The sequence below is a fragment of the Perca fluviatilis genome, chromosome 3, assembly GCF_010015445.1.
Source record: "Perca fluviatilis chromosome 3, GENO_Pfluv_1.0, whole genome shotgun sequence".
NCBI lineage: Eukaryota > Metazoa > Chordata > Actinopteri > Perciformes > Percidae > Perca > Perca fluviatilis.
The window spans coordinates 24301916-24316526 of NC_053114.1; the positions used below are offsets into that span (position 1 = coordinate 24301916).

A 14611-nucleotide genomic window follows, 5' to 3' on the forward strand; every position below is an offset into this window, starting at 1 on the left:
CAAATAAACTCATAAGTACATTTATCTGTCACTCTGAAAATTAGTCAAAATGTTTATTGACATTCAAAATATTAGTTAAGAGTTAGAGTTAAAATGACAAAAAGACGAGTTTGAAAAGAAGCATTGGCTCATGAGATGAGTACTGTATATGGAAGCTGTGTCTTGTCTTATTATAACATGGACTGTGTTCTGTGTGGTTTTGCAGGAGATGGAGAACGCGTGGAATGAGTACAGCCGGCTGGAGAGAGATGTGGACTGGCTGAAGTCAGCCCTGCAGGGACAGATGAACCGCAGCGATCTCTCTCAGGTCTGTGGCTCAGTGATCTCTGTGATCTCATTTACTCTCATAGTTGGGTGTGTGTGGGAATGAGTTACTGACTACTGATTTGATATGCATAGACAAAGCTAAGAATTATGTGTGGTTGATATCTGTTCAGAGGAGCAGCTTCAAATTATAAACTATATTTTGGCAACATAGATGACTTTGCCTTGGTACACAAGTAATTTGTCAGTGTGTTAAAGAAAATGTGTCTATGTAGATTTGTGTTTTTCTCCTTGAGCAGAAAGAGAAAGCCCAGATCAGAAAAGAGCTGTGGAGAATTGAGGATGTTATCGCAGGCCTCAGCACCAGTAAAGCCAACTACAAAGTCACTATCTCCTCTGTTACCAACCCAGGTGAGACTTCTGGAGCTTTCATGTGTACGCAGCAAAATATATTTGCTGTCTGTGCAATGCAGTACAAACCATGTGGTCATGCTACTGTATCTCACCAATAAAGCTCTTAATCATATACTCGATACTAATGCCTTAAACATTTCCCATGAGGAAAAAGTGTGTGTGCATTCATGTTACGTGTTCATGTACATCGAATTCCCCAGAGAGGAAATTTGTGCCTTCAGTGTCGGCGTCATCAGTGCCTTCTGTGTCTGGGAGCCCGTCTGCTATGGAGATGAGATTTTCCCAGCAACAGCAGCACAGCCCCCACCTCAGCCCCAGTAGCCACACCCCCACCCTTTCCTCCAGCCCCAGCCATCAGCCCTTACACCACTGGGTGGATGCAACCATTACCAGTGGACTTAAATGGGTGAGTGACCCCTGCAACAAAAGTCAGCTGGTTCTTACAAAAACATTTTATATGAAAAACAAAGCTGCATAAAGTCTTTGTACTATGCAGCTTGTGTAGCTAAACTACACACACTTTTCATACGCCATCTCTAATTGTCTATAAAAACTATCGCACGATGCCTTACAAAAAACAGTGTTTCCATTTTCAGCACTAGTTTAAAGCGCCCATATTATGCTCATTTTCAGGTTCATAATTGTATTTTGGTACACATACGTGGTTTAATTTTCAAAAAACACCATATTTTTGTTGTACTGCACATTGCTGCACCTCCTCTTTTCACCCTGTGTTCAGGTCTCTGTTTTAGCTACAAAGTGAGACATCTCATTGCTGTAACATCTTTGTTGGCAGTCGCACATGCGCAGTAGCTAGGTAAGGATCATATCCGCTAGCTAGCTGTTTAAACCACTTCCGTCAGTTACAAGGCAGGATTAGCTGGGAGACTTCTTCTAGATGAGGGCACACTTCCAACTTTGAGTGGAATACCTGCAGAACAGAGACATGTAAGTAGTTATTTTGTAGATTATGGTGAACTAGTGTGTGTTGTAGCAGTGTTTTGCCATTGAGAACGAGCTAGCATGCTAGCGCTAGCATGCTACGGTTAGCCCCTTCGTTTCGGCTAGTGATGTAAAAAGCCCTGCAGATTTTGAACAGCTCACCCGGAGCCTGAAGGCAGGACACATTCACATTTATTTTCCAAGTTTCTATGCGTGTGGAAGCACCAGAGACACAAAATAACACCCCAAATCCCAGAAAAAGTGATTTTTTCATAATGTTGGCACTTTTAAGGGTTGCAACTATCGAATATTTTCATTATAACTTAGTCCGTCAATTCTTTTTTCCATCAATAAATTAATTGTTCAGTTAAGAAAATGTCAGAAAATAAGTAAAAAAAATTACAATTTCTCATTTGAATTCAAATTCAAATTGTTTGTTTTATAGAACCAACAGTCCAAAACCCATAGGTTATTCAATTTGAGAGACAAATCCTCACATTTGAGAAGTTGAAATCAGTGAATGTTTAGCATTTGTGCCCAGCAAATGATTCAAACAATTATGAATTTAATTTTCTGTTGATCAACTGATTAATGATGATTAATTAACTAATAATGTCATCGCTATTTATATATAGCTCTAGTTTTGTTATTTTAAGATTACTTTTGTTGCCATTTTGCCTTCATTGGAGCAGATAGTATAGAGACAACAGACAGGAAACAAGGGGAGAGAAAGTGTCCACAAATTTGTATGTAGCATCAGATATTCATTAGTGGTTTTGTGGTCTTATATTAAGGACTGATGTCACAGAACAATGTGAGGTAGCTGCTTGTTTGTCATTTTAAGTATTGATTAGTAATTAACAGTTCCCAGTTCTGTGTGCAGGGCGAGGAAGATGTGCCTCCCAGACCTCCTCTACCTCAGCTCTACAGCCCTGATGAGCATCCTCCTGCTGTGCCCCCATTGCCCCGGGAGACAACGGTCATCAGACACACTTCTGTTCGCGGCCTCAAGCGACAGTCAGATGAACGCAAAAGGGACAGAGAGATTGGCCAGTTCACTAATGGAGACAGTAAGGTACATTCCGTATTTATGTGTTTGTGCTGCTTAAATATCTAAATTGAAGTTTCTCATCTGTTTCTAATCTCTGTCTGTGAATCACAGGTAGAACTTAGGCCTTTCCTGAGCGATCCAGAGCTTATGGGAGCTGGGGACGGCTCCAGCCACATCACTGTAGTAGCATCTGGACGTGCCGGTTACCAGACGTTACCAAGCAGAGGTATGTAAATGATAGAGCCAGTAGAACAGATTTATTTAGCTGTAGCATATTTATTATGTTAAAAAATTTTTGCCAAAAAAAATGGCTATATTGCTTAGTCGAGAACGGTGTTTTAATGTTTGTTGGCTTTCCCTCAGGAGTGGCTGGCTCCTCGCCTAGGCTAAATCAGTCTTCGAGCATCTCCTCATATGTGACCCTCCGAAGAGCAGCCTCAGCTGCTGGCGTGAAGGTGAGGCACAGAATGAACTTAAAATCAAATCATATGGAGTGAATCAAAAGTGGCCACCCAAAGCAGTGGAGAGATGACACAGAGACAGTAGTATACAGTCATGTGAAAAAATTAGGACACCCATGCCAAAGTTGACTAAAAAGAGGAATAAAAAAATCATCTTTTGGAAATTGATTTTAATGCCTTAATTAAAAAAAATAGGAAAAATCCAACAGTAAAAGGACACCAATTTTGTTTGTGAATGAATAATGTATCATAAATAAATAAATGTTCTTCCTTAAAATACAGGGGGCATAAGTAAGTACACCCCTATGTTAAATTCCCATAGAGGCAGGCAGATTTTTAGGCCAGTTATTTCATGGATCCAGGATACTATGCATCCTGATAAAGTTCCCTTGGCCTATGGAATTAAAATAGCCCCACATCGTCACATACCCTTCACCATACCTAGAGATTGGCATGGTTTTATTTCATTTAGCCTAATAGCTGGTTTGATTTGCATTGAGAGATGATTTTATGGAAAGTACCCCATGTCAGTACCTAGGTATGGTGAAGGCTGTGATGATGTGGGGCTATTTTAATTCCAAAGGCCAAGGGAACTTTATGCGGATGCATAGTATCCTGGATCCATGAAATAACTGGCCTTTAAAAATAAAAATCTGCCTGCCTCTATGGGAATTTAACATATGCCCCTGTATTTTAAGGAAGAACATTTATTTATTTACGATACATTATTCATTCACAAAGAAAATTGGTGTCCTTAAAGATTGGATTTTTCCTCATTTTTTTAATTAAGGCATTAAGATCAATTTGCTAAAGATGAACTGTACAACTTCAGTTCAAGATGATATCACTGAAATTCATTAATTAATTAATCGAGAGTTAAATGTTTTGGAGATCACATTAATACTTCTCGCTATCAAACCTAGCTGGAAGTCTTCCTCAGTGTTAAGTCAGTGGCGGATCATGTTTTCATTTCTGAGACTTGAAAGTATACAATGCTCTGAAAAAATTAGTAATGTATTTTTTTTAATGTGGTGAATTCATTTTTCCTTTATTTGCCGAGTACACATACGAGGAATGTATCGTCTGCATTTAACCCAATCTTAACTAATTAGTAGTTGTCAGCAGCTATAGTCCAGCACCCGGGGACCAACTCCAGTTGTAATGCCAGTGAATACTAGGATGTTACCTAGCATGCATGTCCTTATGGCAGGAGGACACCAGAGCAGCCACAGGAAATAAGCATTTGTGGGACTGGAAACTTTTTACACAGGTTGTTATTTACACTGTGCATCTAAATCTTTCTCTATGCTCCAATTGCAACCTCAGAAATGTCTCAGTTGTGAAAACTAACATTAGCTTTTACCTTCATTTAGGTTTGTTATTATTTTCTTCTACTTCTTTGCCTTCTGCTGTACCTTTTGCTCGTGTTATCCACTCTCTTTCCTCCCACTCCTCTTAGGAGAGACCAAAAAGTGCCTTGGAGCGTCTGTACTCTGGGGACCCGGCGCAGCAGCAGAGGGGGAAGATGAGTGCTGATGAGCAGCTGGAGAGGATGAAGAGGCACCAGAAGGCCCTCGTCCGCCAGCGCAAACGCACCCTGAGCCACGGAGACCGCCACGCCTCTCCATCCTCGCGCAGCTCGTCCTCATCCTCACGCCCACTTTCAGCAGACATGGGATCAGTATGTTACTAGAACAGTATCACATGTCACACTCTCATGCATGACAACAACCAAACTGAGAGTGGCGATCTACAGTAGTAATGCGTGCCTTTACTCAGTGTAGTCTGTCTCAGTTCCTGACATTATAAAGTTGATAATAATACATTCAATTAGTGCAGTATAGTAATTCACTGAGTGGCTCTAACTGCTTAATTCATGCATGTTGTTCTCAGACTTTACTGTAATAGGCCTTTTCACGGCAGACATTTTGACTTGCCACAGCAGGAAACCACATATACTAATAACATTAGCATTAACAAACACATAACACACTAATTACCTCAGACACAGGCCTTAAATACCATCTACCCCTCACATTCACGTTTTTTTTGTTGTTGTCCCATTATACTTGTTAGACCCTAACATTCTCTTTTTTACCATACTACCATTCTCTTTTCTACTCTTTAGTATTGGTTTGTGCTTTTTGTGCGTGTGCGTCTGTGTGAGAGAGAGAAAGAGAGTAAGAGAAAAAAAGTGCCTACTTATTTTCTACTGACTGTTTTGACATAGACTGAGCAATACCTATTTAAGGCTATTCATGTCAACTTAATCATGGCATCGTTCTTGCTTTTTCTTCACTTGAATGAAGATAAAGATGTTTTGAGTGTTAATGGAACATTGCCTACTGTTCCCATTTACCACTTCACAGTCTTTGTGAGAGGAAGCCTTTTATTTAGACAATACTAATGTGTAAAACATCCATTTCATATCAAAACATTGGTTAAAGTGATTTCAGTGTTTACTCAGTTTTTTTAAATGCTCATTAATGGTTAGTTATAAGACTATCCCTTTTTCAAATGTGAATGCTTGCAAATAAATAAACATTATTTTCTAATGGACTCATATTGCCATGTTTTTTGTATTTATTATATTTTTTTTATCTGATTATATTCAGTATGGTCGTGTTTGGGGAAACCTTTATCAATATGAGTGAAGTGATGTTTCCTGTTTGTGTCAGTGACATTTTGCAGTCTTAATCACTGTAGAGAATTTACAGATTAGATTAGAGAGCATAAGCATGCATACTCAATCGATGCATGCTCCTTTTTTTCCTTTTTCACACACACACTCTCTCTCTCTCTCTCTCTCTCTCTCTCTCTGCACCCTTTAAAATCATGTTAGCATACCTGTGATAACTAGTGTGTTGTACAGTACATATTACATTAAATTAAGTGAAACAAGTAATTTTCAAATTAACTTAAGTGCTTGATGGCAGCATCGTGTAATTTGTTTCACAGTCTATGTTTTTCCTTTGTGCGTTGTCCAGTGGAAGAGAGAGCAGGAGTTTGACCTGCAGTTGCTCGAGAGGGCTGTTCAGGGGGAGGAGGCACAGGGAGTTAGGAGCGTTCAGGGAGAGGAAAGACCTCCCGAGCACAAAGAGAGACCCCGCTCGCACTCTGACGAATGGCTGACCCTGCGCTCCACAGCCACAACCCCTCCCGCCCATGAGGTCGACCTGGAACCACTAGACTATGACCTGGACCTTAACAAAGAGGTAAGTTATCTTTGTCTCAGCGAAGAAATACAGCTGATGAGTTTAATGTAAATACATAAATATGCTAACGGTAGAAAGAAAAACACGCTCAATTAAGGACAAAAAAGAGCTGCAGTTTGTGTAACCAAAGAAAAGTACAAAAAAATATTTTGTACACTCAAATTACTAAGATTGCTCCTTTTATTCAACAAAATGTAGACAATGAGAGCTGATTAAAAATAACAGTCTAACTGATTTGGGTGTTTGAATCCTTTTTTTTAATATTTTCTAAATGCAGAAATTCAAGAAAATACCTTGAATTCATTAAAAGCTTTGAACTCATCACCTCGACCTCAATCAAGCTAGAGAGTAAAGTTAAATGAAAAATAAAACCAATAAAAAAACTACAGTATAGTCCACAAGCTCCCATAAGCGTCACAAAGTTGAATATTTCCTCCACTTTTAGCCTGAACTTGATCGCAGGTTTTATTCCCCCTTTTGTTGAGGTGACTGATGCTTATTCTGTGAGGCAGACAAATGATGTAGAACGAAAACAGACAGATAGCTAACATTTCTTACTAACTTAACTTAATTACAAATAATGATCTGTTGAATAAAATACTGTCGCAATCCATGCTTACAGCCCTGACCTATTATCCTAAATTCTGTCTGGTCCCTGATGTTAAATCAAATATTCTTTGCAGTTTTAACCAAGAAAATGTCCAAGAACAGTTTAACTCCTTGTTGTAGGCTTGGCTTAGTGAGTTATATATCAATCTTACAGTACATCCGTCTGCATATCCTTCATCTGTGCATGTAGATAGACAATTTTTTGGGGTGACCTGGTAGCAAGGATGATGATGAAGCAGTTCAGACCTAAACACACACTATCTGTTTTGTGTAGCTTTCTAAGCCTCAGAAAGTGTTGATCCCAGAGCGTTATGTGGATTCAGAGCCTGAGGAGCCTCTCAGTCCGCAGGAGGTGGAGGATCGTAATCGTAAGGTGGAGCGCATCAAGAGCATCTTGGCAAAGTCCAGGTAAATAAAATGATAATGAGTGATTTTGCATTTAAGTGTTGCTGATACATGTCTGATTATGGGGTTTCAGGAAGGCCTTGTAGTGAGCCAAACAACCAGTTTAACCAAAATATTAAAGTTCAAGCCCTTTGTTGGAAATCATTCACCCTACAGACGTGTCCTTAAGTAAGCTAAATTTCCACCACCTTCAAAGGCACTGAGCTGTAGCTCAGGCTTCTGTCTGACATCCCTGCAGGTGGCAAGAGAACACCCTTACAGAAATCAGTGCATTTCCACATTATTACCATCATCATTATCATCATGTTTTGTCAATTTGGTGTTTCATTTTTCTGTGCACGGGACAGTGTGCAAAACCTAACACCCACAGTGACTGTGGACAAGCCAGAGGTTGGGCTAGTGGCTCTTGACTCAGCTCTACAGGAGCAGGAGAGGATCATCACCATGTCCTATGCTCTCGCGTCGGAGGCCTCGCTCAAGAGTAAACTAGTCACAGGTTGGTCATTTATACAATTTCAAATTATTTTCTCTCCGTTTGAGCCTATAGGTTGTTGTAGGTAATACATATTTGCTTTATAAAGGATGTAAAAATCATTATTCCACATAAACACTTACAGAAATAATTACTGTATCTGCCAAAAAAAAGAAAAAATTGCACCAGTAAAATTTTTCTCCCGGCATCACATTAACATATTTTGGTTCAACAAGGGATAAAGAGGATTGACGGAGTAGAGATGAGAAGGGCTTAAGGTGCAGAGTCAAGCAATAAGGCTGTTCATTTTCTAATAACTGAACATTATTCCTTCTTAGGAGCTCAGATAGTCTCTAATTGCAATCCGTGTAGAATCTTTCAGGCAGAGGAGGAATAGCTTGATGAGGCCATTTTGTGTGCTGATCAATGACCCAGTCAAACTCTACTCTCCTTCATACCGTTGCTGCTGCTTTGAACGTAGCTCTGAACCTGCATAAAAGACACTGCGCTCACTTTTCATCTCTTTCATACTCTACAGCAGACAGGCAAGTTCATTTTCACTGTAGCTGCAGCAGATTGTCAGCCTGTCTGCCTCACTCACACACATATGTGCACGCACACATGCACACACACACACACACACACACACACACACACACACAAATATCTATCACCCACAGTAACACACAAGCTGTCAGCGTGTGTGGAAGCTTAATATGCACAGTGAGGCAAAGTCAACAATTATAACATTATTTCCAGCATAAAGAAATGTCAGAGAATATAACTGGTGCCATCTTGTCAGCGGAGACTGAATCAATGACTTTCTCTCCCTTTGGTGTTAAAGTAAGGTATGCAGATGCACTTTCAAATCCCTGAATTAAAAGAAGGGTCTTTTTCACGGTATTATGCATGAGAGACTTCAATAATGCCAGCATAAAAGAAGGAATACGTGGCACTGCAAGTATGTGTTATATATTAAAAAGGTGTTTTTGATTGTTGAATTTGTTATTCTAAATGGTTCATTAAATTGGTATTTTTTGTAATTACTTGTCAGGGATATTGAAAGGAATTAAATTATCTACAAATATTAATGATCCATCAAATAAACTTCCTTGTGTAGTGCCTCTTCAACTAGTCATTGCTTTCTTCTCGTTTAGGCTGATTAAATATTTAAATGATAAAAAATAATAATAATAAAGCACTTCACTGCGTACAGATCACAATAAGTCTCTAACAACTAATGGTGCAAAAGATATTAACTAGCAACATTTACCATCCTACTGACTTTCTTCTTATCAAATACCTTCAATTTAGTCACTGTTTGGTATTCTTAAGGAAAAACACGCATGACATTGTTGATGTCACTAACTATTTCATCAGCACACACCTAAAATCTGGTAAAAACAAAAGCCCATACGTTTGCGTGTATGTTATGTTTGTTCTGTGTACACTTATGGATCGTTTCACATTCCTAAGTAAGAGAGGGGCACCTTTATCGACAGAATATTAATCGGCAACTACTTTGATAATCACTAATTGAAGTAAAAGGGCCACACTTCTGCAGGTTTAAGCTTTTCAGATGAAAGGATTGAATGCTTTTCTGTGTCATGTGCGATAGTAAACTTACGGTAATATTTTGGAGTTTTAAACCGATGGCCTGACAAAACAAAACATTTGAAGACTCGGAAATGATGATAGGCATTTTCGCCATTTTCTGACATTTTATAGACAAAACTATTAGTTGATTTGAGAAAATTAGTGACAGATTAATCTCCAGTTTCAATATTAGTGTCACCAATTCAGTATCCGACCAAATTTCTCCTTTTCAGTTCCTGAGTTATGGTTGAATAATGGCCAGAAAAGTGTTTTTGCAGAAGTTGACCTTTTGGATATAAACGTCTTCACTTCATCATTTTATCCTGTGAGACGTTTGTGGGTAATGTTGTCATAGATAGTGTTGAGTTATGGCCAAAAAGCTGTTTTGTAAGGTCACAGTGACCTTTGACCAGCAAAATCTAATCCGTTCATCCTTGAGGCCAAGTGGACGTTTGTTTGCTGGCGTGGTGTCATAAAAACGTAGACATTCCTATTGGTTATTTCAACAAAAAAAATGACTTTCCAGAAACATACACGCATACAGTGATATTAGATTTTATCCATGTCACCCACCCCCAGTTCCACGGTACGTAGAACACAGGAAGTGTAAGTGTGGTTGTGTCTCCTTTTAGAAAAAAGAAAACTTTGATGTGGTTTTCAACCAGATTCAGCCTTCATTGTGGCTTTAAAACTGTCCCAGGACTGGCGATTCGACTAACAAACCAATGTTGTGTTCTCCTTCTCTGTTTTCCTTCTGTCCTCTCCTCCGTAGTTCCACCACAGTCTAACATCCCCACCCCTCCTCCTCCACCCCCTCCTCCGCCTCCTCCTCTCCCTCCTCTTCCTCCTGTTTCTACGATTTCTACTGTATCTCTGGCGCCTCCCTCTCCTCTAAGCAACGGAATTCACTACACGTTTGTCTAATCCGAGAAATAAAGTAAGGCCTAACTGCATGTTTTACTGTGCTAATGTTTTCGAGGCCTCACTAATTCTCTCTAACACGGGGCTCGTGTGTGCTCTGCACCTCACTGCATGCTTACTGCTCTGTTGTGATTGTAGGAAACACATCTTGTCTAGGTTAGGAAAGCCCTGCCTCTGCTCCCATTATAATCAAAACAAACATCTACAGGCAGTCTGCTCATCCCACTGTGATAATTGTGTGTAAATTGTTTTTCTTTTTTTGTACCACTGCCAAAATATTTAGGGATGGTTGAGGAAAGAAAGGGCTCAAACGAACATGACTGTTTGTAGCATTGTGTATAATTAACAAAAGAGACACCTTTTGATTTAGCACCTTGACAGTTCAGTAGTCGGCACAGCTGCATTCACAGCACCAATTAGCTCCCCATCTGTAGCCTGGCAGCGATCGGGCAAAAAAAACAAACAGTAGATATCTTTGTTGTTAATGTAAACCAAAGAAAGAGGGTTTGTGTCATTTTACTGCCTTATTAAAAAAACGTCCATTCATCAGGCAAAAATGACAAATATGTAGTTAGTGGTTTCTGAATTGTTAGTGATATATTTTTATGACCATTAGCCCTCCATGGATAGGTAAGAAATACATTTCTGGATTGAGATTAGAAAATGTGCAGCACATGGGCACACACATACATAAAATAATCAGATGTTGATAAATGAACACACACGGTAACAAAGTGTCCATCTAGCTGCATTTGACCTTTGATCTTTTTGTATCATGCAGCGTTCATGTCAGAAGAAAGCATGAACGAGTCCTTGTTAGCCTGGCATGACTTATTATGAGTTATTATCTATGAGGAATCTTCATTCCTTGAGAACTTGTGTGACTGCATGCTATACTGTGTATTGTTGTACTGTGTTTGATTTTTCACAAACCTTTTTAACTACTCTCCCATCCCATCTTCAGTTCTGCAGTTAAGATGTGGGCTGTGATGTTGCTCTGCCACTAAGCAGTTTTGTGTCCATCGCTAAAGATCAGAATGGCATACAGGCTCTACTAATTGGAATTATTTTAAGTAAAATAATTCAGAACTAATCTGTGGTTATCAAGTTACTGTATTGTTAACAATTGTAGTGTGTCTGTATAACTGTTCACTTACCAGTAGCTGTGTAACCCTCACAAAAGTGATTAAACAGGAAAGAAGGAAAGGAAAGAATATTGGGTTAATGTTGCACATGTTTCAGTGAAAATCAACACTTTTCACATTCTTTTGACGTTTTTTTTTTTTTTTTTTATGTTTTTGTCGCTTTTTAAAACATTGTTAGTGCCTTATGTGATGCTTTTTTCAAAGCTTTATTCTGCCGTTTTCTAGGCTTTCAATACCTTTAGTCGCTTTTTTTCCAAAGTTTTTGGGGCTTTTGTCACTTTTAGGTCATTTTAGTCAACATTCTTTGACGTTTTTTTTAAACATTTTAATTGCGAAGAGCGCTGCGTTCAACCATCCATGTTATTTTGGGGCAATTTTGTTGAAAGAAACCCACATTTCTGATATAGAAAACTTTGAAAAGGAGTCAGATTTGACCCGAGGACAACAGGAGGGTTAAAAGGCAGCGTGAGCCTCCTTTTTTTATTCATTAATTTGTGGCTTCAAACATAGTAAAAAAGAAACTCTGGTATTATTTCATTTTGATAGATTCTGCTGTCATGGGTATCTTGTTTTTTATATTTACTGTGCTTGTACTTTGTTTTTCTCTCTTATCAGCTCAAGCAATTTCTGGACACTGAGGTGCTATTCCACAATGACAACAAACAACCACATTCTGCAAGAAAAGAGGATTTTTTGGGACCTTTCCATACAGAAGTACAAGAACTGTACTAAACATTTAAACTGCTCTCTGAGGCTCACGCAGCATTGACTCGTTAAGGAAAATGGAAGACTTCGCAATGGGAGATGCTGGGCCCATTAACTATGGAAGTGTCTAACAAATGTTATCATATGTTATCATAATCATCTTTTCTACATGTTATTGCACTTTGAATTGTACACTGTATCATGTTTTCAAGGTATGACTGAATTGCTTTTACTTGCAGTGTGATATCAACTGGGAACTTGCACAGAATGTTAAAAACAAAAGGGACTAAATGTGTCATGAGGGTAGTATTTTTTGTCAAAAATCAGATCATATTCTTACACCAAACCACTTGAAATATCATATGTATGTACCTGTAGCACTGCCAGTCTCCTTTTAGCTTGCCAAAATGAATTTTTATTTTTGCTTACATCAGGATGAAAATAACCTCTAACATATTTTCTGTGTGACTGGGGATGGTTGCACAATGGACATTTATAAAAATGTTAATATTAAAGATGTTAACACAATATATGGTTAATCGCATATGTATTTATTTATTTTATTTCATATTTCGTTTTATTTGAACTAGTTGAATGCCTTGTAGATTCAGCTGACAATATCAGCCAAAATTCTATGATATTCAAAGGGAAATTCAATCATCTATGACCTTCTGCTTAGACACAGCTTACATTGCCTTGTAATTGACTTGATTGAAAAATTAGACTAAGAAAGGCAACTTTTACTTCAATGGTTAACTTTTAACATAAAATAGAAAATTCACTGATGGGTTTATTGACCGTTTTTTTATTCTAATCATGTACAAAGGAAAAGTACAAAATGTGCACTCATCATAGCTCCAAGATTCTCTTTGAAACTCCACATTGATTGCCTTGACCTATTAAACTCCATTCTATTATTTGGAAAGGGAACCAAACTATGGCATGCTCAAAGGAGGTGAACTTGCAATACAAAAAAAGAGAGGCTTCTTGAAATGTTTCTTAAGTTCAAAGCTTTTTCCATCTCAAAAGGGCATTTTTAATTCAGTGTATTTTCAACCAAGAAGGTGGATACTAATAACTCTGGATTTTGAAGTACAGAATTCATATCTTTAAATCATGAACTATGTCTCAATTGCAATTGTAAAAGAAACCTCTGAGAAATACATGTATTGACCTTCTGATTCAAAAAGAAAAATGTTTTTCAATAGAAAGTGTGATGGTGCTTTTATAACCAAATTCTGCAGTTTTCAACACAAATGTTTATCATGTTACATTTATCATGAAAACGCTGATAGGATGTGATCCACACACTTAATAGATGCGCCCACGCCTTCCTTCGCTTGTCTGATAGTGAGCAGTTGTGCTGCGGCTCCTTCCCTAGTGACATCTTTATCTTTAATTGGAGAGTAATTACTTTCACTTGTCTGCATCATGGTGCGCTTTGAAAACACCTGAGAGAGGAGGCTGCACCTCCCTCAGCAGCCACATCCTCTCTGCCTCCATCTCTCCTCCAGGATCGGGGCCCCACTGCGCCTGCTGGCCCTGGTGGCTAGAAGACCCATCACATCCTCTGTTTTGCTTATTTTGCAATAAAATGGGATGTTTTTCCCTCCTTCTGCAAAAATTCACCCAAGACCCTCCACTGAGGATTGTGGCATTTCCATGTATTGACGTTTGGCTGGTGGTTCATATACATTTGTTATTCTATGCTCTGGACTTCAAAGAGAATGAAAAAGGGCCTATTATGCTAATTGGGTCCTGTTCTGTTAAACGCAATCAAGGCCTCCCGCATTAATCCTTAACTAAATACTTACTGGATTCAGAGATGCTTTTTTCACATGCAGAGAGACTACGACACATACTGCTCAGTTTCCCGACAGGAATGTTTGTTAGAGAGTAGTTTTTGTTGAAGTAAATAAAAGAGAATAAGTCAGCAGCAGTACATGTAATGTCTCATTTTAAATCACAAAAGTATAAGTAGCTCATGTCAATGTTAAGAGTGACACTGTTTAGGTTAAAGCTTTGACTTTTTCTTTTTTTTGCCAGGTCTATGTTGAAAGGAAGAGCCTATTGAGACCCCGCTGAGGAGTCTGACCTTGTTCTCAGGTCTACATTGTTCACTGCACTGCACACTACACTTGTAACATATTCACAGTTTTCTCCTGATAGGGGAAGAGAAAGGAGACTGATTCCCAGCGATACATATTTCCATCAAATAAATATTATTGTTACTTGCCGTGAATGTCTGAGGATTAGATTACAGTGGAAACACAGCCGGCGCCTCCTTTGCGCACTGTGGGGATCCAGATTGTAGTCCAATTGTACAAATACAAAACCAAGGGAGCCGATGCAATAGGTGCTTTGATTTCAAAATAGTATTTTATGCTGTTTTATCATTTTCAAGCTCCACA

General features: G+C 38.7%; 1 protein-coding gene across 15 annotated transcripts in view; it reads left to right on the forward strand.

The window, feature by feature from the left end:
- Nucleotides 1-12730, forward strand: part of plekha7b (pleckstrin homology domain containing, family A member 7b) — a 78923-nt gene extending 66193 nt beyond the window's left edge. For 11 of the 15 annotated variants that reach the window (XM_039795229.1, XM_039795234.1, XM_039795233.1 and 8 more), the window contains 12 exons: nucleotides 206-307; nucleotides 564-675; nucleotides 879-1084; nucleotides 2492-2695; nucleotides 2783-2897; nucleotides 3035-3126; nucleotides 4592-4813; nucleotides 6120-6347; nucleotides 7231-7364; nucleotides 7709-7857; nucleotides 10202-10366; nucleotides 12111-12730. In XM_039795229.1, the coding sequence (XP_039651163.1) occupies nucleotides 206-307; nucleotides 564-675; nucleotides 879-1084; nucleotides 2492-2695; nucleotides 2783-2897; nucleotides 3035-3126; nucleotides 4592-4813; nucleotides 6120-6347; nucleotides 7231-7364; nucleotides 7709-7857; nucleotides 10202-10353 (1716 nt within the window). In that variant the 3' untranslated portion in view covers nucleotides 10354-10366; nucleotides 12111-12730. Of the gene's footprint in view, nucleotides 1-205; nucleotides 308-563; nucleotides 676-878; nucleotides 1085-2491; nucleotides 2696-2782; nucleotides 2898-3034; nucleotides 3127-4591; nucleotides 4814-6114; nucleotides 6348-7230; nucleotides 7365-7708; nucleotides 7858-10201; nucleotides 10367-12110 lie in introns of those variants that run through there. The other 4 variants (XM_039795230.1, XM_039795236.1, XM_039795241.1 and 1 more) reach the window with 4 other exon arrangements.
- The last annotated feature ends 1881 nt before the right edge of the window (nucleotides 12731-14611 follow it).